At 34.9% G+C, this 26,265-nt stretch overlaps 1 protein-coding gene across 1 annotated transcript in view; it reads left to right on the forward strand.

The window, feature by feature from the left end:
- Positions 1 to 24,186, forward strand: part of LOC115980418 (ankyrin repeat-containing protein At5g02620-like) — a 42,075-nt gene extending 17,889 nt beyond the window's left edge. Inside the window, exons 2-3 of the mRNA XM_031102667.1 lie at positions 22,475 to 22,767; positions 23,839 to 24,186. Coding sequence (XP_030958527.1) covers positions 22,475 to 22,767; positions 23,839 to 24,186 — 641 coding nt within the window. The remainder of the gene's footprint in view (positions 1 to 22,474; positions 22,768 to 23,838) is intronic.
- The last annotated feature ends 2,079 nt before the right edge of the window (positions 24,187 to 26,265 follow it).

Below are 26,265 nucleotides of genomic sequence, written 5' to 3' on the forward strand. Positions count from 1 at the left end.
CCCTTGATTGAAGCAGCCTCACCTATGAACGTGGGACGTTGGGTGTGGGAGACAATGCCAGACAAGAGTGAATCCAAATGGCTAATATCCCTTGGCATCTTAGAAATTGTGAAGAGAGAATCACATTTATTTTCCTTATCTACAGTTTTTTTGAAGTTTTTTTTTTTTTTTTTTAAGATACAATTTAATTTTAAAATGTATTGTTTAGCTGGAGTGTTTAAAACTTATTTCTCTGGTTCGATTATCTCTAATCCATTGCCTTTGATTTATCCAATGTAGACAGTAACAAGGGAACTCATTTTATCCAAGTACCCAAGAAGATAAAAAGAGTAGTATCTAGATTTGGTCGTTACCTTATAACTTTCGTTTTGGTCATCAATATGCTATTTCTCATCCCTCTTCCGAAATTTTTTGAGACTACTAAAATTCAAGATAAAATACAAGAATTTATACTTTCGGGCGCATTTGGGACCATTCCAAAAGGTAAATAATCTACCTCAACTCAAGTACCCTTTTTTATTTTCTAGAAAACTATAATTATTTCAGCTTAGGTTATTACGTTACATAGCGAAAACCTTTTTGTACACTGTTCCGAGTAATAGTTACTCAATTCGCCCCAACTTTTTTTTTTTTTTTTGGGGTGAGATATCTCAATACGAATCAATCTAATCTATAAAATTTAAAAAGAAAGGTAAATATAAAAAATGTTATTTGCATAAACTTTCTGTTTTTACGTATTATTTTCTTTAGATTTATATGTCCACACTAACACTATATATTTAAATTATGGTGGCTTCACTCTTGCAGTGCAATAAACTAACCATAATCGGATGTGGCCACGTCTCTCTTAAATAACATCTCATGTTATTCCTTTTCCTTACCCGTTGCTAACCATGCTATAAACTTTTTTTATGGTGGATTAAGAAATGCGCTTTTGGTATAATAAAAAAATGCACTTTTTCTTCCTCAACGCTCGTAAAGTCATAAGTGAATATTTAACTAATATGGATTTTAGCACTTTCACCAATGATCATTTAAATTTTTGACCATATCGATATCCAGTAATTTTACAACATTGCTTTGTAGTGATCTTCAATTTCATTTGGATTACAATATCCTACAAATCTTCGTGAAGTCCATAACTCCATGCACGTATCGTACAATGCATGACACACCATGCTTTAATTCTATTCGCTCTGGCATACTCCAGTACTTGTGCTATAGCCCTACCAATAATTTGTCTAAGCTTTTAGATTGGAACAAAAGTTGAACTAGGTTCTTTTAAAGTTAAGAAGCATCGTTTCATACACAACGAGAAGTTTCATCTCAATCTCAATAAGAACTTACGTAGTCCACACATTGTTTCTTCACCTTAATTTCCATAAACCATAGACTGTCCTACAACTTTAGGAAGTACAAACAAGTTTATCAACATTCACTCTCTCAGGATCACTATTTAGAAAGCTATTCACATCCAATCATGCACACTAAAATTATATGTGACATAAAATCCAAGATTTTCTTATTAATTGACTTTTCAATGTTCATTAATTTAGTGAACTCACTTGTACTTTGTTTATTTCAATAAGAGGTACTCTAATACTAGAGTAAAAATTTGTGTTTGATTAGGTTTTGATGCATTTCTAGAATCATATAATTAAAATTCAATAATTTCACTTCTTGATTCTAGTATACATAACATTCAAGTCTCCAAGACTTAAAATTCTCAACTTGACCTACAAAGATGAAATCAGATAATATATATATATATATATAAAGGATAAACACTTTTCAATATAGGATTCACATCTTTGACGCATTTTTTAGTTTATAACTCTTTCAAGGTTTATACCTTCACACCTATTGGAGTTTTCTAGCATCTACATAAAAATGTAAAAAAGAAATTGTGAATCTCTTTAACATTATGGGGAATAGTTTTAAACATATCAAAATAACTAAACAAATAGCTAGTTTCTGGTGCATAAGTATCAAATATTCTATTTCCTTCCTTTGTTTAAAGCCTAAATTTGCTCTTAAAGTTTGAATAGAGTACTCATCGGTATTACCATTTTTTTTTTTAAACACTCATTTACTACCAATTGGTTTTGAAAACATATGCACCGGTAATTATGCTCTAGAAAACCAATTTCCTAAGTAGAAATAATCCTAAACTAATTATAATTGATACTCTATCATAATAGGACTCTAATTTAGCTAGGAAAATCTTAAAAACGCCTACTATCAAGGAATTTAAATCCCAAATGCTAAAATTCCGAATATTAAATAAAAGTATAAAAAATTAATAGACATACAAATTATTGACCATATTTTGTCCTATATATATCACATCCATTAAAGAACCATATACACTATCAAATCACACATCAATTATTAGGATTCATATCTTTTAAAGTTCTTAAGGTACTTTACCAAGTAGAGTTTTTTTAATCTTGACATCTCATTTAAAATTCAATGGTTCAGATTACACCATATTATTAATTCTTAAACAAAACCTTAAAAATAGATTTTACATCGGCTATTAGAATGAACATGTCACATTTTGAATTTATTTTTAAATTAAAAAAATTTTAAAAGTCAAATCCGAACCCCAATCTCACTGTGGTGCCAACACCCAAAGGCACCAAACTGATCTCCGGCGAGATCTTGGTGCCACAATGAATAGAGAACTTGGTGGTAATTTTCAACGCCATAAAAACAATTGCTTTGGTAGAACCATTTTTAACATACCTCCTTCTCAATTTTTTTTTTTTTTTTTTTTTTAACATACCTCTGTGCAAATTATATTTATCCGGTTGTCCCATTTTTCAATTAGTAGACTTGCTCTTTATGCATAATGGCCTGGGATAATTTGTGTACCAATTTTTTTCTAAGTTAGTTTCTGTACCCAATTGAATTCATTATGAAATCATTTTATTTGGTGAGTGGAGTCCATACATACAAAATGGAGAGATTACTTTCTCTATAATAAAAGGTTTGCGCTTCTATTCAATAACCCAGATCTGAAAATGCAGCATTTTAACCTGGCAACTCGAGCTCTTGGCGACCCAGGCCATACAGCTCCTCCACTCACCCCACTCCAGAAAATACCTCCCTAATCGCACTAGTGGCCAAGTTCTCTATTCATTCTAGCGCAGAGATCTTGCCGGAGAAAAGTTTTGTGCTGTTGGTGTTGGCATGGCAGAGAGATTGGGTTCAGATTTGAGTTTTTAAATTTTTTTTAAAACTAAAAATAAATTCACAATGTGACATGTCCATTTTAACAGCTGATGTCGCAGCTATTTTTAAGGTTTTGTTAAAAAATAATGATATGGTGTAATCTAAACCATTGGTTTTTAAATGAGAAGTTAAGAGTCAGTCTAGGAACAGCTTATTTAACTGAAATTGAAAATTTTTTGCTGAAAGTTCGATAGATAAAGCTAAAAAGTAGCTAAAATAGTACAGTGAGACTCATAAATAGTACCAAAAAGTGTAATGGGACCTATAAATAATAGCAAAAAGAAGTTAAATAGTTAAAAAAACTGGCTTTTTAAGTTAATCCCAAACGCAACCTAAGATTAAAAAAACTCTACATAATAGACTACCTTAGGAAATTTAGAAGATATGAATCCTAATTATTATGGTTTTATTCTGTATTAAAAAAAAAAAAATATATATATATATATACACATTATTATTATTATTATTATTATTACTATTATTATTATTATTATTATTATTATTATTATTATTATTATTATTATGGTTTTATTCTTTAATAGCATTTGCCAAGCTTTATTATTCAATAGCATTTGCCATTTTTCATGGCTATTATCTTTTCCCATTGATTCGTTATGTTTTGACTTTTTACATAAATTTAACGGTCATTCTTTCAACAAATTGACACAACTCCTATTTACTGGCCTTTGAGATCATTTAGGCCATTCTTTTAAGAATATTCATGACCAGTTTAGAATACCTATATGTCATATTTTTTCTCAGTTTTAAAAATTAATGATAGGTCAAAAACGGATTGACCCCTTATGATTGAAATTAATTAATTAATTAGCCAAGTTATTAATTAATTAATTTATCATGCAAAGTGCGTGGTAGCACAAACAAATCACCAAACAACTAAATATGTAGTGGAAAATAAATGACACGGTGATTTGTTAACTAATGAGAAAAACCTATACGGCAAAAATCCCACCGGGTGATTTTCAGGTCACTACTCCCGAAACTCTACTATTATCACAACAAGCGGTTACAAGTAAAGGAATCACCAACGTACAGTTGAACTTTTACCCAAATACTCAATTGGACTTGTTCTGTAGTGACAGTTCCCCTTTCGATGCACGGCTCCCAAGTACGTGACTAACCAATTTCGAGGATCCAGTACGCGACTTCAATCACCAACTAAGAAGATTGTTGGCTGCAAAGTTCTTCAGTTCATCCACATGATGAAGAATCAAGAAGATGCTTGGTCACAAAACCCCTATGGTGCATATACATAACAACTTCTTCAAGAGAAAGAGATGAGCTAGGGCAAGAACTTCGTCTCCAGTCACAATTTGCTTGAACAGAGTTTTCTCAATACTTGTGCAACTTGTGAACAGTTTGACGACCCTTAAAAAAATAATTTTATATGTCTAGGGTTAGGAGAAAAGAAAGCCCAAAGACATATTCACGGATCCTAAGAAAATCAGATCAGAATTTTGAAATTCTTAAACCTCGACAGATAGGAGGTGTCGAGCAGGTATCAAGCACACGGGCTAAACAGCTTCTCTAAACCTCGACACATGCTAGCTATCGAGCTAGCTGTCGAGCTTTACTAATTCTGCACTTTCAGCTTATCTTCTTGGATAGACTTGAAGGTTTCAACACTTGATCTTGAAACATGGTTTCTTGAAATATTTAAACACATCCTAAATCTACTCAATTACAAATAAAGTGTGTTTTGTCAAAGAATAAGTCAATTACATAAAATCATGACATATATTCTTAACATGTGAAACATATATGTCCTAACAATCTCCCCCTTTGGCAATCCATGACAAAACTATAACAAATAAATGAGCATATGAGAGAAGTCATAAATCACTCAACTCATATTCACTTGTTGAATACAATAAAATTTATCTTAACACAAACTCTTGAAAAACTTTGCAAAAAAAGAGTTTATGACAAGTAGACTTTGACAACCTATATTTCTGAAACACTTTAAATAAAACTCATCAAAGTATCTTAGTGTGAAACAGAAATAATAGATTGCATACAAGTATAAAAAACATGTGTATAAAGAGAGAAAAGAAACAACACATGTAAGGGTAGGTGAAAGAAACATACATCCACATATAAAGAGATAATAAGTACAATGTATATGTAAAGTGGTCACAAGACCTAATGTACAAGAACAATGTATCTAAAAAGAAAGAAAAGAAAAGAAAATATACATAATAGTCTCACTACATCCCTCAAAATATATCGACACTCCCCCTAACAAAATGGTCATATACTAACTCTCCCCCTAAGATAGACTACTTTCATATCCAAAACTACTCTCCCTTTTTGTCACGAGTGACAAAGGGTAAGAGTGTCAAGTAGACATCTTATCGGTAGAGCTAGCATCTCCATCATCATCATCCTCAGAAGCATCATCGTCATCACCATTATCATCATCCTCAGAAGCAAAAGAAGGTGGTGAAGGAGTAGCCTCAGGAGCAAATTCGCCCATGGTCGCTTGACGTCGTGCAATACAGCCAACATGGACGTTCATCTGATACATCTCTATAGAGAGTGTATCTAGACGAGCATCCATGCCTTGAAGTTGCGCCATGATGTCTCCTAGTGACACATCGCTCGTAGAAGAGGAGGGAGCAGATGTGGATGGAGCTGAACGGGAGGGAGGAGCTGTTGAATCCAACTACTTCGACCCAAATTGCACCTCGCTACATTTAACAGTAGCGTAGTCTATGGCACACATGATTTAGAAATGGTTGGAAGAGGGAAAAGGAATAGAAAAATGGCGTAAGATCCTCTTTATAGCAGAAGGAAAGATGTGCTTATCACGGGACGCCGAATCAAGATGAACATCTATAATAGACAGAATGAAATGAGAAGGGAAGTCTATAGTAAGATGCTTAAGAAGAGACAACAAAAACCGAGCACGAGGCTTTGTGATGGAGTTATAGTGAGAGAGTGGATACAAAACAAACGTCATCACCATGTTCATGAATCTAGGACCTTCAGAAAATGGCCTACATGGTGTAAACTGACGATCACCCCAATCAAAAGGGCGCTCGCAAATAGCAGCCATGAGCTCATCTTTGAACACAGTTTATAGACGCTCACAACTAGGATAGTCAGGAAACTTTATTCTAGAAACCCGAAGCACATCCGCAACAAGCTGCGGTGTGACAGGAATGCGCGTACCTTGAATGTGAGTGAAGAAAAGAGGTACTGAACAATCAATCATGTGCATGTTGGAGTAAAACTCTTGGATAAGTACGAGAGGACAAGTGACCGGGACGTCACACAGTGACTCCCATTCCCGACTGTGAATGACAGTGGGAAGGTCAGTGTCGGCAAAGTCCGCAAGAATGACTAGCGTTCTGAATGAACACCTCGTCTAGAAAAGTTCTCCGAGAATGCCTTGTGGGCATCATCATCACGGAACTGAAGAGAAAGAGGAGTAGGATCACAAGATGAAGAAGCTCCAGAACGAAGAGGGTTCTGAGCCGAAGTAGATTTATGCTTAGGTGCCATAGACACGACTAACATAAACAGAAAGAGAGGAAAAGAAAGAAGGAAAATCAGAAAAGTCCCAAGCAATTCAAATATAACAAGTATATTGAAAAGAGAGTACGTATGCATGGGAAATGCATGAATATGTGACATGCAAAAAAAATTGCATCATGGACTCAGCCCAATCCAAACCTATCAGCACACAAACAGTTTGCACACATCTAAAAGCATGACAATACTATTATAATGCTAATGTGATGCATTGTATGAGATTTTAAACTCATTTAAGTGAAAAATCATCCCAAAATTTCAACAATAACTCATCAATTTTGAAAAACCCCAAAATTTTTCAAAAACCCCAAAATCTAGGTTTCAAAACATGAAATGCATGAATATGAAAGAGTTTAGAAACTTATCAAGTGAAGAAAATCTTGAAAAAGCTTGAAGAAACCTTAAGAATCAAGATTGGAGTGAGATGAGATTGTTTGGGAAAGAAAAAAAGAGAGCTATCGAGAGAGAGATCGAATGAAATGGGCTGCGGATCGCACAGGAAGAATAAATAGTGCCTTAGTAAATCTCGACAGATGAAGGTGTCGAGACGTGTTGAGCTATCTGTCGAGGAAGGTATCGAGAAAATGATCGTCGACAGATACAGGTATCGAGGAAGTGTCGAGGAACAACTCAATAGATTCAAGAACAGAAGCTCGATCGATCCACTAGGTGTTGAGAAGCTATCGAGGAGGTAGGAACTTTCTCGATTGATCCACCAGGTGTCGAGAAGCTATCGGGATTACGATAAGAAAAAGTTGAAAAAGCTCGACAGATAGCAAGGTATCGAGGAGGTGTCGAGCTAGCTTTTAAAAACAGTTTTTCGAGAAGAGAAAAACACAGACATGAATGCAATCCATCATGTACCTTAACCATAGATCCAATCAACATGTTAAGCTCCCAAAATCATTTCTCAATAAGAATTTTAAGCACATGGATCCTCAAAAACACACACTAAACAAGTCTAACCAATTTTATTTTTTAATAAACAAGTCAAGACAGTTTAGTGAGCATACATTAACACATGTAAAACCTTGTGATGGTCAAATCACATTGTACCTACACATGTATCAAAACTAGCAAAGAATGTTACGTGTTGTGTGTGAAAAACATCGCAAGATTGCATAAGTGTATACATGTTATGACGATTTGAGATATGAGAAAATCACTTTGACTCACACACAATCATAATTGCTTGATGGGGACTATCACCTTTGAGGTACATCTTATAACTCCCACATCTCCTTGAATACATGCTTGCAATCATATTTAAAGCATTTTTAATCTTTTTGCTTTTTATTTTCTTTGCATATTTTTCTTTTAAGTAAATCATGCATGGGCATATAAGAGATAGAAAAAAAAAATACCCAATGATGGTAAGCATTTGACATTCCAATTTTGCTATCCTAAAGCAGACAAATATCATTGACACTGCACTTTTGCTATGCCGAGGCATACAAGTGTCATATTATGATTGGCAGGTAATAGTGGTGAGATGGTTATTTATGCCTTTCTCTTAGGATTTTTTAGTCATTCCCGTCAAAAAGAGTGATACGAGTGTTAAGTACAAAAGATAACTTAATCTTACTCATTACAAACAAGACCCACAAAGTTCACTTGCTTAGTTGTGCATAGAGATGCTCATCTAAGCTACAAAAGATACAAAATTTAGAAGATTTTGTTTCAATGGCCATCCAGGGTACACAAGTACCAATGTACACAAAACACACACTGTTTTTGTATTTTTTTTTTATTTTTCAATTTTTTTTTTATTTTATATGAAAAACAAAACAAAGCAAAACTAAAAAACAATCAAACAAAAACATGTTAAACAAATCAAAGCATAAAAACTAGACTAACTCAAAAACTTTGAAAGCTAAAAACAAAAAAAATGCACACACAAAAACAAGAAGAGAGAAAGAGAAAAGTGATAGAATCACTTGGAGCCATTTTCCTTCCACACCTTGGAAGAACCTTTCCGTCTAGCAAACCCTTGAACCGACGGCGAAAGAATTAAAACCGTTCAAGTTCAAAAGGAACATGAGGGCTTTGAGAAGATCTCCAAGGGGAGCAAGAGAGGATTGAATCTGATTCTGGCTTCCAGATGCTATCATGTCGTTGCTCTGTTGAGTGGCTAGCCACTTATAACAATTTGGTCGAGTATGACCAGCAACTCCACAATGATGACAGAGATGTTGTTTCTTTTGTTTGAGCTTTTGAGTGTTAGCATTTTTAGCCTAGGGTTTTTTACATCTTTCTTCTCAAGCTTAGGGGGTGCTCTTAAGATAGATTTACCTTTGTCTAAGTTCTCACTAACTAATTCAGTTTTAATCTCATTATTCTCAATTTTAACATTATTAGCAGGAGGAACAAAAACAGTAGTACTAGTAGAAGTAATATTAGAGGAAGAGAGATCATACCCTAAACCTATTTGATCTGAAGCAGATTTTTGAATGTTAAGCATCTCGTCAAGCTTTGCACTTGAAGTCCTCTCCAATTAAGCTCTGACTTGAAACAACTCCGCTTCAAGCTTCTTGGTTTTCTCAGCCAAGAAATTGTTCTTGAACCTCAGTGCTCCAATAGTCTGATTAGCCTCATCAAACTTTGTGGAAAGCTCCTCACGGTCAAGTTCCACATCACTGAGCTTCTTGGTGGTTAGCCTATACAGTTTCTCATGCTTCTTAGAAAGCTTGTACAGTTTCTCATAGGTTGTATGGATGTCATCTTGATCATCCATCTTTTCAAACTTGGATTCCACCAATTCCTCTTCTTCAACCACATCTTCAACAATCCCATCAGTAGGATTAATAGTGACGGTGAAGGCATTCAAGATTCTGTCATCCTCATTGTCGGAATTATTCTCAGGCTCGATGTCGCTTAAGGTAGCAGCAAATGCCTTGTTTTTCCCAATGCTCTTGAGATATGTAGGACACTCATGTTTCATGTGACTGAAACCTTGACACCCAAAGCACTTAGGCCCTGCAAGAACAGTGTACTGACCGTCATTCCTAGCATCCTTCTTCCCTTTGTCTTGACCCTTGAATTGAGAAGAGCTAGATTGCCTACGGTCCTTGTCAAAGCCCTTTCCATTGGCATTCTTCATAAACTTCTTGAACTGCCTGGTGATGTAGGACTTCATCTTGGAATCTTCATTGTCGGAAAACTCATCTGTGTCACTGCTCTTAGCCTTCAAAGCCATGCTCTTGCCTTTACCTGACTTACCTATTCTTGTTAACCCTAGCTCATAGGTCTGCAAGTTTCCAACCAGCTCAGTCAAAGGAATCTTGTCAATATCCTTTGATTCCTCTATCACTGTGATCTTAGCATGGAATCTCTCGGGTAGAGATCTAAGCACCTTCCTTACAATCTTGGGTTCAGAAATGGTTTCCCCAAATTTGAAGGCTGAGTTCACTATGTCCTTTAGTTTGGCATAGAACTCATCGAATGGCTCATCCTCCTCCATCTTTATCTCTTCAAAGCTTGTAGTGAGTGTTGACACCCCATTTTGCAATTTGCATTTAACCTCACCTAGAGGGTTAAAGGGTAATTTTGCCATGGAAATATGCATCTTGATTCTGATCATTAGATCCTTAATCTCATTTCACCAAAATGATCTTGATGTTGTAGCGATCAAATTGACTGGTCATAAGCCCTAATCAGACCACCACATTGAAAGTTATTATCAAATCAGGTTTTAATGGCTGGGATGCACCATCACAAATTGAGTCCGACTATATGTGATTATGAATAATTGATTTCAATTGGTTATAAGTATAATCAATTGGAGATCAATGATGTGTCATAATTTGATTGGTTAGGACTACATTTTATGGTAGGATTGCATACACCTAATTAACTAGAGAGTTAAACATTAATTATTCAATGAGTAATTTGTGCAATTATTTTTCAATTAGAGTAAATTTGGAATCAATTAAATCTGAAATGGGGGTGATTGGAGCCATTTAATGTTAATTGGGAGCTAATTTGAGACCTATTAATGTTAATTGTGCTGAAACCATTTTCTAACAAATAACCTCTGCTCACCATTTCATCGATATCTCTCATAATAATTTGAATCTGTGAATGAGGTTAATTTTCCCAGAAACTAGACATCCGGGGCTTCAATTTGAGCACATGAACGAGATAATTTCGATCATAATTGAGTCAGATATGATTTTTTGAAACTGGCTCTACAGGCTGTTACAGAAGCTACGGGAAAACCGAATTTTGGCTTGCTCCTTACTCCCACCAATCTCTCCATTTAATGCACTAGATTTTCCCCAAGGCTAAAATGAGGTCTAGGTTCATGATTCTTTGTCAACCCTCATTAAATGACCTTTCATTCATATTTTCTCCACTATTACTATATAAACCCTCCATCTCCTTCATTCCAAAAGACACAAAAACCTCATCTCTTCTCTTTTCTTGAGTTCTAGTGAAGTTATGTAGCCTTGTTATATCTTGGTCTTCCTGAGACTCAAGGTATTGAGTGAGACTCACTCTCCCTCTCCTAGCTCTTCTTTTCCTCCACCCTTAGGATCTCTATCAAGAGTCTCGTCCTCCACCATTTAGATTTTGCATGAAGGTATAATCTCTTTCCTTAATTGGTTTTTTATGTTGCCATAATAAAAATTTAGGAACAAAGCATGATATTAATTATTTAAATTCTTTTTTGAATATATTTGAATGTTCTTAAATGTTCTTATGTATTCTTCACATGTTCTTGGTTGTTCATCACATATTCATGCATAAACACTAGTTTTGATCCTAAATCCATATCAAAAATATGAAAAACACATTTGTTTCATAATTCTTTCAAATCTTTGAATCTAGGATATCACCATACACACCCATTCACTAGAATTTATTTTTCAATCCAAATGCAATGCTTAATAAATTGAATTAGGGTTTATCACATGCATACACATTAAATTCAACATGCAAATTGATTGATAATATATTGGATGATGTGGTATGAATGTTGGCCACCATAGTCTAAAAGACCGGTTTAACCGGGCAAGATGGATGCCTAACACTTTCCCACCTTGTAACATAGCCTCCGAGGTTAGATCAAGGGTTAGTAGATCAAATGCTAATCTATGTAATTTTTGATTTTTAGATTGTAACTAGGAAACAAAGCCATGTACTTTCTCTTAGATTGTATCTAGGACCAAAACCATATAATTTTATATGATCAATGTAAATTCAATTTCAAATAAATAAAATGAGGAATTGTTTTCAATTTTGGTTTTCTTATTTATTCCAATAATTAAATAAGTGGCGACTCCATTGTAAAACCTTTAATCTAAATGGGAAAATATAACTAGTCGAACCTCCATTTTGAGAGGCAACAACACGACTCCACCCATTCACTGGAGTTTGGCCCAAAATCCTATAAAACGGGCCAGGGGCACGGTCTCTCACAGTGGTGACTCCACTGGGGATATTGAGGGCTAAGCTTCAATTAGGCTATGATGGCCAACCATGTCATTGTTTATTTATTTCTTTTTGTATATAATATGTCTAATATGTCATTATTTTGCATGTCATGCATCATTTGCTTGAATGAAATTTATTTTATTTGTGTGCTAGCCCGGAAGCCCGGTAGTATTAGCCGTGGATTGTGGGCTTCCTAAGACTCACATACCCAGTGGTGAACCTACCACCCACCGCGACAAGGATGATCATGATTATGCCATGGTGGTTCAAAGGACAAATTGTACCGTTCGGACTAACGCAACGCTCCTGGCATCACAAGTTGGGAGGTACGACATCCTAACTTGTGGGGACCCTTAACCTACCTTCTACCCATGTTGTAATGACCCATAGAACCTACCCTTAGGTCGGTCCATGTAAATTACATTACATTATGTATATGTTTGGCCGTTGTTTGAATCATGATGAGCCCAAGTCCAACACTTGAGCCCATCATAATTATTTGAACCTTGTATGCTATGAATGAACTCAAGCCCAAAGGCCTGTGATTGAGCTCTACTTTGTATGGAAACCAAAAATTGTTTCTTGAATCATTCTAAGCCCACCACTTGAGCCCATCAAAGGTGTATACGCATGATCAACATCAAAGGTCAAAAGCTCACAAGATGCATGCCTTCCAAGTGCAAGCCCAAGCCATTTCATCATAATCAAGGTTCAAGCCCACCAAGCCTCAAGCATCCTAAATGAATCAAGAAGAAGCAAGTGGCCTGACTTTGCTTTAGTCCACATTTGGTTTGCAATATCATGGTTAAGCCTAAAGTTTGTTTGTTTATTCCATGTTTCTATGTTTCTTTGAATTCAAATTTTTCATGTAGCATTTAATGAGCTTTGTTTATGTGTGTGTATATATATATATATATTAAAAAAAAAAACAAAAACAAAAACAAAAAAAATTCAAAAAAAAATGTCAAGATTTCCTAATCTTTCCAAAAAAAAAAAAAAGAGAAAAATTTTCAAATGAAAAAAGTCTTTGGACTAGGGGCATTGAGCCCTTAAGTCATTTTTTGAAAAAAAAATTCCTTGAACTATGGGCATTGGACTTCCTAGTGACTTTTTCAAAAAGGCCCTTTTTTTCTTTCAAGTTTCAAAGATTTCAAGATTCTTTAAAGTCTTCTTTTCAAAATGGTACATGAGGATCCCTTGGACAAAACTTTTTCTAAATTGTGATGTTTAAAGGCTTGAACAATCAACTTGTACTGAGAAAGGATTAATTTCATTTGATCCGTGTAAACACTTTTGCTAAATTACTTTAAATAAAAGAAGAAATGGTCTTACAAGGCAATCAAAGAAAATCTATCCATCAAAAAATTCAAAAATCTCATGCATTCATTCCAAATTTCTGAAAACTTTTGTCTCCAAAAGAGCATTCATACTTTTTCTTTTAAGCGGAATTTATTAAAAGAGCTCAAGTCATTATGCCTAAAAGCAAGCATTTCTAGGGATAGGAGGCCATCTTTGGTAAAACAAGATTATACCTTAATACCTAGAATGATCATTATCCATTGCTAGCCCATTTGAGCCTTTAAACACTTAGCTTCTTTTTCACATGAACCCACTAAAATCTAAACCTAGGGTGGGAAAATTCAAAGTATGCATGCTTAAATCTCATGTTGAGAAGGAGTCGACCTTGTAACTTTGAAGCTAATTGATAAGGCTCTCTTAGAAGACATGAAAGATAAGTAGAGAATTCATTAAGCTAAAGATAAGAGATTATCAAAGAAAGGTGAGCTTTCACTCAATCAAGGAAAGAGAAATGAAATTCCATCAATGTGAGAGAAAGCAAAATGTGCATCAAGTTTTGAAGAACCTAAAATTCATCATGCCAAGAGGAATACAAGATTCATCTAAAAGAGATTTCATCAAAAAAAGGAAAGATTCATTAAGCACAGAAAGGTACAAGTGCATTGAGGCAAGAAAGAAGTCTAGAGAATGCATCAAAATGACCAAAAATTATTAAGCTAAGAAAAACAAGGAGGGAAAAATGTCCCCAAAAGTTCATTCAATCAAGAGATGAAAGACAACAACAAAAAAAAAAAAAAAAAAAAAAAAAAAAAAAAAAGCCCGTTAGGTTGAAAACCCAAAAGGGCGGTCTAGGCAAAAGTTAAGGCCAAAGAAAAGAAGAAGAAGAAAAGAAAAAATTGGGAAATTCTACCAAGTTGGAAACTTGATGATGCAACCTAAAAAGAGAAGAATTTTACAAGATGAAAGTCTAGAGGTATGATTCAAGATGAATGAACATAAAAACAAATGTTGATACAAGTGACCAATGAAGACTAGTGAGAAGATGATAATGAAGAAATGAGAAAACTTCTCCAATACTTGATTTTTGAATAATGTATACTTGGGGGAACATCATAGGGAATTTTGAGTTTTTTATATCTTTCATTTCATAACCCAAACCCGGCCTACATTACAACCCATGAGTAAAGACCTCCTTGAAGTGTTGCTAGTTGTAGGCACATCTTAAGCTCTAATATTATTTTCTCTTGAATTAAAAAGGAAAAATGCTTAAGATTTTCAAACCCCACTGGATGATATGTTGAAGGACAAAACTTCTCAAATTCTCAAATCCCCAAATGGCTCAAAAGAACTTCCAAACCTGGAGCACTCTCCTTGTTTGCACCCAACAATGTGATTCATAAATATTATCACATTTCATTTCTTGATTGCCTTTCGAAACTTAATCTGACAATGTTCAAAAGGATGAAGTAAATTTGATTACATGAGTTTAATGATCTTGATCCTTCCTAATCAAAGAGATTTGTTTGGTTCTTAAACACTATAATTTTCCAAAATGGTTGTTCAAAGGATCACATCTTTTTCCAAAAAAAAAAGTGAAATCTCATTTCAAAAAAAAATCATTCTTTTTCAAAATCCAGTTCTCTTGAACTACATCTTGACCTAATCCTCTACGAGAGAGGTACGTAGGTAGCCTTTCAAAGGCCCGGTCCCAATCACCCAAACAATCTTAGGGAACAAATTCAAAACAATGTGACAAAATTGTTTGGGTGCATGTTAGGCTAAGCTCATTTGTTTTGCATCAAGCATGCTTAAACTTGGGGTATTGGCCTACTTATATTATGTACATATATGTCCTTCTCGCATGAAAGTATGTTTTTATTTGAGGCATCAATCCATTTTTTTTGCAAGTATGTCTACATTAGGGGCATTGGCCAAAAATGTTTTCATGATAATTGGTTTCTAACAAGCTAGAGAAAGAAAGCCATTTTGCAAGAACCAATGATGGCGGACCATGATCTTCTTTCATATTCCCTAATGGTAGCAATATCAAATTAACTCTGCTTCCATCTAAGCAAGGAATATGCCCCAAACTAGGGGCATTGGCTAAGTGCTTCCAATTTCTTGTAATGAATGACTCCATTGCTGATTGAAACTTGTTTTTTTACAAGAATCAAAGTGAAGGATCCTTTATCTCATTCAACACAAGTTATCTCAGATATGCACCCTCATATAGCCAAATAATAGCATGATCTATACCATGTAGGATCGACAGTAGCTTTCCTACTTTCAAGGGATCGATCTTAGTTCTCCCGAAACCCATAGGATCGACCTTAGCTCTCTTATACACTGTAGGATTGACAGTAGCTCTCCTACATTCAAGGGATCGACCTTAGTTCTCCTGAAATCCATAAGATCGACCTTAGTTCTCCTATACACTATAGGATCGACAGTAGCTCTCCTACCTCCAAGTGATCGACCTTAGTTCTCCCGAAACTCATAGGATTGACCTTAGTTCTCCTATACACTGTAGGATCAATAGTAACTCTCCTACATTTAAGGGATCAACCTTAGTTCTCCCGAAACCCATAGGATCGACCTTAGTTCTCCTATACACTATAGGATCGATAGTAGCTCTCCTACATTGAAGGGATCGACCTTAGTTCTCCCGAAACCCATAGGATCGACCTTAGTTCTCCTATACACTATAGGATCGACAGTAGCTCTCCTACATTCAAGGGATCGACCTTAGTTCTCCCGAAACCCATAGGATTGACCTTAGTTCTCCTATACATTATAGGATCGACAGTAGCTCTCCTATTCAAGGGATCGACCTTAGTTCTCCCAAATCCCATAGGATCGACCTTAGCTCCCCTATACATTGTAGGATCGACAGTAGTTCTCCTACCTCTAAGGGATCGACCTTAGTTCTCCCGAAACTCACAGGATTGACCTTAGTTCTCCTATACACTATAGGATCGACAGTAGCTCTCCTACATTTAAGGGATCGACCTTAATTCTCCCGAAACCCATAGGATCGACCTTAGTTCTCCTATACACTGTAGGATCGACAGTAGCTCTCCTACCTTCAAGGGATCAACCTTAGTTCTCCCAAAACTCATAGGATCGACCTTAGTTCTCCTATACATTGTAGGATCGACAGTAGCTCTCCTACTTTCAAGGGATTGACATTAGTTCTCCTAAAACCCATAGGATCGACCTTAGTTCTCCTATACACTGTAGAACCGACAATAGCTCTCCTACATTCAAGGGATCGACTTTAGTTCTCCCGAAACTCATAAGATCGACCTTAGCTTTCTTATACACTATAGGACGACAGTAGTTCTCCTACTTTCAAGAGATCGACCTTAGTTCTCTCAAAACCCATAAAATCAACTTTAGTTCTCCTATGCACTGTAGGATCGACAGTAGCTCTCCTACCTTTAAGGGATCGATCATAGTTCTCCCGAAACCCATAGGATCGACTTTAGTTCTCCTACCTTCCACAAATCCATCGAACCTCTAGGAAGCACGTCTAAATTCAAATCCATTGGACCTCTGGGAAGCATGTCCAAACATCAAATCTATCAGACCTCTGGAAAACACATCCAAAATTCAAATCCTTGGACCTCTGGGAAGCACGCCCAAAATTCAAGATCGTTGGTCCTCTGGAAAGCACGACTAAAATCCTCATTTTGTTGTGACCACTGGTAAGCATGTCTTGTACTTATTCCCAAAAAAAAAAAAAAAAAAAAATTCATGCATGAACTACGTTTGGACTTGATCCCCCCACCAAGAGGTACGTAGGCAATTTCCCTCGAGATTTGGACCACATTTTGATCCACAACATGGCCATCTGCATTTTTTTATCTACATGCATCATACATTCACCATGGTTAAATACTAATTGCAAAGTTAGGTGTCTCTTTCATATATTGACATTTGCTTTTCAAACTCTGCCAATGAGGGGCATTCTGTTGACACCCCATTTTGCAATTTGCATTCAACCTCCCTTGGAGGGTAAAAGGGTAATTTTGCCTTGAAAATATGCATCTTGATTCTGGTCATTAGATCCTTAATCTCATTTTACCAAAATGATCTTGATGTTGTAGCGATCAAATTGACTGGTCATAAGCCCTAATCAGACCACCACATTGAAAATTATCATCAAATCAAGTTTTAATGTCTGGGATGCACCATCACAAATTGAGTCTGACTATATGTGATTATGAACAATTGATTTCAATTGGTTATAAGTATAATCAATTGGAGATCAATGATGTGTCATAATTTGATTGGTTAGGACTACATTTTATGGTAGGATTGCACACACTTAATTAACTAGATAGTTAAACATTAATTATTCAATGAGTAATTTGTACAATTATCTTTTAATTAGAGTAAATTTGGAACCAATTAAATCTGAAATGGGAGTGATTGGAGCCATTTAATGTTAATTGGGAGCTAATTTGAGACCTATTAATGTTAATTGTGCTGAAACTATTTTCTAACAAATGACCTCTACTTACCATTTCATCGATATCTCTCATAATAATTTGAATTTGTGAATTAGGTTAATGTTTCCAGAAACTAGACATCCGGGACTTCAATTTGAGCACATGAACGAGACAATTCCGATCAGAATTGAGTCAGATATGATTTTTCGAAACTCGCTCTACAGGCTGTTATAGAAGCTACGGGAAAACCGAATTTTGGCTTGGTCCTCACTCCCACCAATCTCTCCATTTAATGCACCAGTTTTTCCCCAAGGATAAAATGAGTTCTAGGTTCATGATTTTTTGTCAACCCTCATTAAATGACCTTTCATTCATATTTCTTCCACCACTACTATATAAACCTTCCCTCTCCTTCATTCCAAAAGACACAAAAACCTCATCTCTTCTCTTTTCTTGAGTTCTAGTGAAGTTGAGTAGTTTTGTCATATCTTGGTCTTCCTAAGACTCAAGGTATTGAGTAAGACTTACTCTCTCTCTCCTAACTCTTCTTTTCCTCCACCCTTAGGATCTCTATCAGGAGTCTCCTCCTCTACCATTTAGATCTTGCATGAAAGTATAATCTCTTTCCCTAATTGGTTTTTTATGTTACCATGATAAAAATTTAAGATCAAAGCATGATAGTAATTATTTAAATTCTTTTGAACATATTTGAATGTTCTTTGATGTTCTTATGTGTTCTTCACATGTTCTTGGTTGTTCATCACATGTTCATGCATGAACACTAGTTTTGATCCTAAATCCATATCAAAAATATGAAAAACACGTTTGTTTCATAATTCTTTCAAATCTTTGAATCTAGGATATCACCATACACACACATTCACTAGAATTTATTTTTCAATTCAAATGCAATGCTTAATAAATTGAATTAGATTTTATCACATGCATATACATTAAATTCAACATGCAAATTGATTGATAACATATTGGATGATGTGGTATGAATGTTGTCCACCATAGTCTAGAAGACCGGTTTCACCGGGCAAGGTGGATGCCTAACACCTTCCCACCTTGTAACATAGCCTCCGAGCTTAGATCAAGGGTTAGTAAATCAAATAATGTAATTTTCGATTTTTAGATTGTAACTAGGAAACAAAGTCATGTATTTTCTCTTAGATTGTATCTAGGACCAAAACCATGTAATTTCTTATGATCAATGTAAATTCAATTTCAAATAAATAAAATGAGAAATTTTTTTCAATTTTGGTTTTCTTATTTATTCTAATAATTAAATAAATGGTGACTCCATTGTAAAACCGTTAATCTAAAGGAGAAAATGTAACTAGTCGAACCTCCATTTTGAGAGGTAACAACACGACTCCACCCATTCATGTGGGTTTGGCCCAACATCCTATAAAACGGGTCGGGGACGCGGTCTCTCACAGTGAGCCTCTGAAACTTTGAATCCTTGACAGCCTTTTTACTCTCATAGGTTGTCTAGAGGATGGTCCATACTTCCTTGGCAGTTTCAGTAGAGGATATCTTCTTGAACTCCTCATTGGTGATCGCACTAAATAAAGCATTTAATGCCCTGGTGTTGAAGTTTGCCGCCTTGATCTTGGCTTCGTCCCAATTGGCCGATGCTTCCTTTGGCTTAGTCTAGCCAATCTCGACAGCTTGCCATACCTTTTCATCTAAAGACTGCAAGAAAGCTCTTATGTGTATTTTTCCAGTATGCATAGTTAGTGCCATCAAATAAAGGAGGTATAATTAGTGACTGTCCTCTATCCATGACAAGTAGGGGTCAATGGATCAATACAGCAAAGATTAAACCTAATCAGAATGTGCTTGCTCTGATACCACTTGACAGGCCAAAAACGGATTGACCCCTTGTGATTGAAATTAATTAATTAATTAGCCAAGTTATTAATTAATCAATTTATTATGCAAAGCGCGTGGTAGCATAAACAAATCACCAAACAACTAAATATGCAGCGGAAAATAAATGACACGGTGATTTGTTGATTAATGGGGAAAACCTATACGGCAAAAACCCCACAGGGTGATTTTTAGGTCACCACTCTCGAAACTGTATTATTATCACAACAAGCAGTTACAAGTAAAGGAATCTCAAGTACCTTACCAACTTACAATTGAACCCTTACCCCAATACCCAATTGGACTTGTTCTGTAGTGAAAGTTCCCCTTTCGACGCACTGCTCCCAAGTACGTGACTAACTAATTGCGCGGATCCCAGTACGTTCTTCAGTTCACCCACACGATGAAGAATCAAGAAGATGCTTGGTCACAAAACCCTACGGTGCACATACATAACAATTTCTTCAATAGAAAGAGATGAACTAGGGCAAAAACTTCGTCTCCGGTCACAATTTGCTTGAACAGAGTTTTTTCAATGCTTATGCAACTTATGAACTATTTGACGGCCCTTAAAACAATCATTTTATATGTCTAGGGTTAGGAGAAAAAAAAACCCAAAGACACATTCACGGATCCCAAGAAAATCATATCAAAATTCTGAAATTCTTAAACCTCAACAAATAGGAGGTGTTGAGCAGCTGTCAAGCAGGTGTCGAGCACACGGGCTGAACAGCTTCTCTAAACCTCGACACATGCTAGTTGTCGAGCTTTAGTGATTCTGCACTTTCAACTTGTTTTCTTGGACAGACTTGAAGGCTTCAACACTTGATCTTGAAACATGGTTTCTTAAAGTATTTAAACACATCCTAAATCTACCAAATTACAAGCAAAGTATGTTTTGTCAAAGGATAAGTCAATTACATAAAATCATAACATATGTTCTTAACATATGAAACACATATGTCTTAACAATTAAGTTTTGCAATTCGTGCAATTTATTTAATATAGAAACATCAGCTATCACTCTCAAAATCAAATTACTTTTGAATCGCAGAATTCGTACCTTATAAGTTCCTCATGTATCTTTCTAGCTTGCAATGCATCTGCCATGCGAAAGAAGCATCATCACAATGCCAAAGAATCTCTTGCACTGTTACGATATGGGTGATCCTATGCGAATGAAGCACCATCATAGAATCTCTTGCACTGTAGAATCTTTGAATCTACCATGCGAAAGAAGATACAAGAGGAACTATGATTTCTTTCAATGCATAGGTCACTCAATGCATCATATGAAGAACATTAATTGATGTACAGGACCACTCATGTTTTCTTAGGAACTATTAAAGAAATCATGTTTTAAGTGATAATAGAAATCATTGAGTGGTCCTATGCATTAAAGGATAACATGCTTTTTTTTTTTTCTTTTTTTTTTTGGCAAAAATTATCCTACTGCATTTTTTATATTTTAAAGTCCAGCCCACATTTTGTTTTTAAAGAAAACACCCACCAATGCACCAACAAAAACTTTTACATTTCTACTTCTTTTTCCCACAATTTATATATTAAAAAATAGTTACATTTCTCCCATATAGTGTGAAGCATTGTTTTTTATTTTTTAAATAAATAAATAATAATAATAACCAAAGCAAACCAAAATAGTACACAACATGGGTGAGTTATTGATTATCAAGAAAGAAATTTTTTTCCTTCCAGTTTCTTAATTTTAATTTTGAAATATCAACACATTTATTTAGGGATTTTCATTATACATCGATTTTTTTTTTTTTTTTTTTTTAATAATTGGGAACGAGAGTTAGGATAAAAAAAATGGATTGAGCATTTGATAATTTTTAAAGAAATAAAAACACAAATATTTTATTAAATTTTTTATATATTATCTTCTAAATTTACTCTCTAATTAAATTGTCTATCTAAAGTTCTAATATTTGGGTTTCTACTTTAAGGTTTTTTTTTTTTTTTTGGGGGGGGGGGGGGGGGGGGGTGTGAGTAAAATACTATTTTAACTTATTTTGCTATTAAAGGTTGACTGTTCTTCTTTATATCTTTTAATTGACACTAGTCATTTTATTATAAATAAATGTTGTATTTTATGTTATAGTTTGTATGATATTATAAACTATAGTTAGGCAATTAAAATTTCAGTTAAACCACAGGTAGGTAAGTTGTAATTTGCTCTTATATTAATCAACATTTAAAAATCAAAATCTGTCTGATAATCTTGTCCCTCAACCATAATCTTAGTTTCGCCACTACAGTTTTGTGATTGAGTTGCATCGAGAGAACATAGGTTCAAACTCTCTTCCCTTGTGTAACAATACTGAGAAATACTGTTTTCCCATATCTTCTTAGATTTATTGAACGAAGTGATGACGAAATGGCCAGCTACAATTGAACAACGCGATGACTCAGGACTCCTCTACACATTGCCGCGCATTTGGGTAATAATGAATTTGTCAAGCTGCTTTTAAAAAATGGCAACTCTGCTGCATATGTAAGAAACAAAGAAGGATTATCTGCTCTTCATATTGCGGTCAAGGAAACGAGTCTTAGGGGGTTTATGGTAATGTTTGAACTCTTGAAAGCATGTCCAGATATGTGCGAATTGTTGGACAACAAGGGTCGGAATGCTCTTCATGCTGCTGTAGAAAGTGGAGGGTGGATAGCAATTGGATTTTTTAGGAAGAGACCAAAGTTTGAGGGTCTCATCAACGAAAAGGATGAAGAAGGAAACACGCCTATGCATCTGGCAGCTATCAATGGGGATATCTTGACTGCATCACAATTGGCAGAAGTTAGAGGTGTTGTCTTAAATGCTACAAACAAGGAGGGCTATACTCCATTGGACAATGTTTTGTTAAGAGAGAAGTTAAACTCCTGGAAAAAGGTATGCCCCTTCTGTCCTACTCTGTTGAATGCAATGCTAGTGTGCTGCTGCACAATTTATAGGAATTTTGAATATAGAAACTTTCCCAATTTTGCATCTCTGTTTTTTGGGGGTGTAGAGATGTACAAAAAGAGGGTTGGTTTGGTGAAGAAAATCTTAAATTTAAAAAGGACTTTTTTCTTAGCTTTTTATAAAATGGTTAACACTTAACTTACTACATAAATACAGAACAAGGGTAGCTTTCCTCTTGATCAAGCCTTGTACATGAGTCATATTAGAAAATTATCTAAAAAAAAGGTAATTATTCATCCTAAAACTTTCAAAGCAGCACTTATTCGAATCACACAAGAGTGTCTAAATTTTTCTTGAAAGATAAAAAATTAAATTATAAATTGCACCATTTACGCTAGTTTGTCTGAAATTTAATTCAGTTTTGTAACTTCACTTTCATTCAATTCAATCTTCTGATTAGTTTTTGTCATAATTGCGCTATTAGTGACCCCAAAATATATAATTTAGTTTTGTATATTTGTAATTTAGCCAATTGCAAATGGTGACCAACTTCTATTAATTTGTTTCGATTGAAAGTATAGTATTAATTTAGAGGGTGACCAAGTTCTATTTAAGGCTGTATATAATTTGTAATTTGGTCAAAATAAAACTCACTAACACCTTAGCTGGAGAATACAAGGTGACCAAGTTCTACTAATTTGAATTGATTGAAAGTACACAAGGTGACCAAGCTTGTATGTATATATCACATATGCATTCACGTCTTACGTGTATAATTTTAATGTGTGTGCATGTGTTTGTCTTTATGGATAGCTTGCTTTAGCATTTAAAAAAAAAAAATCATCCATTTATAAATTGAATAATGCTACAGGCATATATTATTTTACAACTTTTTTACAAAATACTGATGTGGCTAACCTCCTACTAGTTTTCAGTTAGTCTCACCATTAATATTACTTTTTTCATTTATCAATAATCATTCACTACATCAGTAGTTTGTAAAATAGTTTGTATCTCTAGCATATATTATTCTTATAAATTTTACATGATGAAATCCAGAAAGAATTGTGGGAGAAGGGCGCTCGACAAAGCCTGAGGGGAGCACTCATAAAGATGGGCATTCGGAATTTGAAGCCTAGAAGCAAACCAAAACTGGCCGGCGATGGCGATGCTAATGGCGAGGGAAAGTCTGAATCAGATTGCTGGAAGCGAGTGAGTGAGACCAATATGTTGGTAGCCACACTCATCGCTACTGTGAGCTTCACGGCAGCTTTCACGGTGCCCGGTGGATATAACCAAAACGGAAGTGTGCATGAGGGCTTGGCAGTACTAAGGAAAACAAGTGCTTTTCGTGTATTTCTTATAGCTAATACTTTAGCTTTTGCTCTTTCTACTATCTCAGCATGAGGATGTCGCTTTCCACAAAAAAGTGGCACGACGTACCGCTTTTCTCACAAACTGGCCTATTGGAGCATTGCTGGTAGCTTTTATCGCAGGCATCTACTCAGTGGTGCCACACACCTCGGGGATTACTGTAGCCGTTCTTCATTGTTGTTGCTCTGTCAATAAAGAAGAAGGAAGAATTGATTGATAGCTAGGCCCTAGTTTGTTTGGCCTGATTTAATTGATTGGGGGCCTTCAGAGTTTGAAAGGAAAAGGCTTTTAAAGCTATCTTTTGCAAGTTGGTATGGGCAAGACTGGAGTAAGAGAAATGCTGTTTGTATGAGGAAAGCTTTATGAAGATCATTACAATTTGCATGGGAGGCTGCTTGTGTTTTTAGCCTTGTTGCTTTGCCTTTGTTAGGTGTGCTTTTTATTTTTATTTTTTTGGTGCTGTCGTTGGTTCGTCAAAAAAAGACATCAAAATATGTCTTATCACTTTTTAATCTTTGACTACACAAGTCCAGGGACACAATTTTAGAGAAATGCTATATTTTTGCTTTTACAACACTTTCACAATAAACTTTAGATAGCAAGAAACTTGCTTTTAGGGGGAAGAAAAGTGTTTTCAATTGGGGTTTCATTTTAAATCAATAATAACCTCTCACTTAATATTTGTTATGAATGTATTGTACAAAGTCTATATTTTTAAGCTGGCAACTATAAACAAATTGTAACCTTTAGAACTTAGTTTGTTTGGTTGTTTAGTCTAGAAATATTTAGTTAAACAAGACAAATGAAGTTCAGAATATTTGAAGACTCAAGAAAGTAGAAAAAGCATATGCATTTTAGTTTCACTTATCTCGACCGATTGAGATGCACATCTCGGTCAATCGAGATTCATGCCAGATTTCAGATCTTGCTTTTTTTCTCAACCGTTTGATTTAGGGTTTTGATGGATCTTAAATATATATGAACACAAACCCTAGAGCTCGTTTTTACATATTCAAGAGGAGAGTTTTATGTACATAGATCTGGAGATTTTTCATACTCTTTTGGAGCTACAACTAGAGACCTTGTTCAAACAACAAATCTAGTTATAAAGTGAAGTTGCTGCATTCAATCAACCACAGTTGTTGAACTAAATCTTTGAGTGGAGATCTCAAAGTCACAAACTAGAGAGTTTGTGTTACTAATCCAAATCTTTGAGTGGAGATTTCAGAGTCACAATTAGGAGAGTTTGTATGCAACAATTTCATAGTAGAAGAGTCAGTGGATTCGGAGATACATGTGGTCACGCCAGTTAGTACTGCATAGGTAGTAGTAAATTTAGGGTTAAATTTATTGTATAAACTTTGATTCTATTAATGAAATGTTGCCTTGAGGATTGTTTAGGTTAAATCCCCCCAAGGTTTTTTTACTTTGAAACCACAATTTCAAAGTTTAATTGAAATGTTGTCTTGGTGTTCGTGTGATTTGTGCTTGTTTGATGTTTAATTGAATCAAATCTATTGTATAGTTAATTTAATTAATTATTTGGCTAAGAGTTGATTAGGGGTCTGTTTGGATACAACTTATTTTGCTGAAAACTGAAAATACTGTAGCAAAATAATTTTTAAATGTGTGAATAGTACCGTGAGACCCATTTTTAATGAAAAAATTGCTGAAAAGTGAGGTTTGTAGGTCCCGTGAACAGTGCACGGGACCCACTGGTGTGCACAGAAAAGTCACATTTATTCTGATCATATGTCTGATTTCTATCAAACCTAATTAGAATAATTATTTTTTAATATTTCAATGAAATTTGTGATTTAACATCTGGGTGACCTAAATGAGCCTAGTTAACTTGTTTTTTTTTTGGCAATTTGTGAACCATTTATAATATATGTCATGTTTATATATACATACATATAAATCAAAGACATTTGAATTTTAGCTAACTTTATTAAATTTTGTCATATAAACTTTAGCTAACTTTATTAAATTTTGTCATATAAACTTTTGAAACTTCACAATTTTACATATAATTATATATACACACACAATTAAATTGAAATTTATGCTATATTTAAATTTTTTTTATAGGATTCTATATTAAAACCCTTC

Source organism: Quercus lobata, chromosome 3 (genome assembly GCF_001633185.2).
Source record: "Quercus lobata isolate SW786 chromosome 3, ValleyOak3.0 Primary Assembly, whole genome shotgun sequence".
Classification (NCBI taxonomy): Eukaryota; Viridiplantae; Streptophyta; class Magnoliopsida; order Fagales; family Fagaceae; genus Quercus; species Quercus lobata.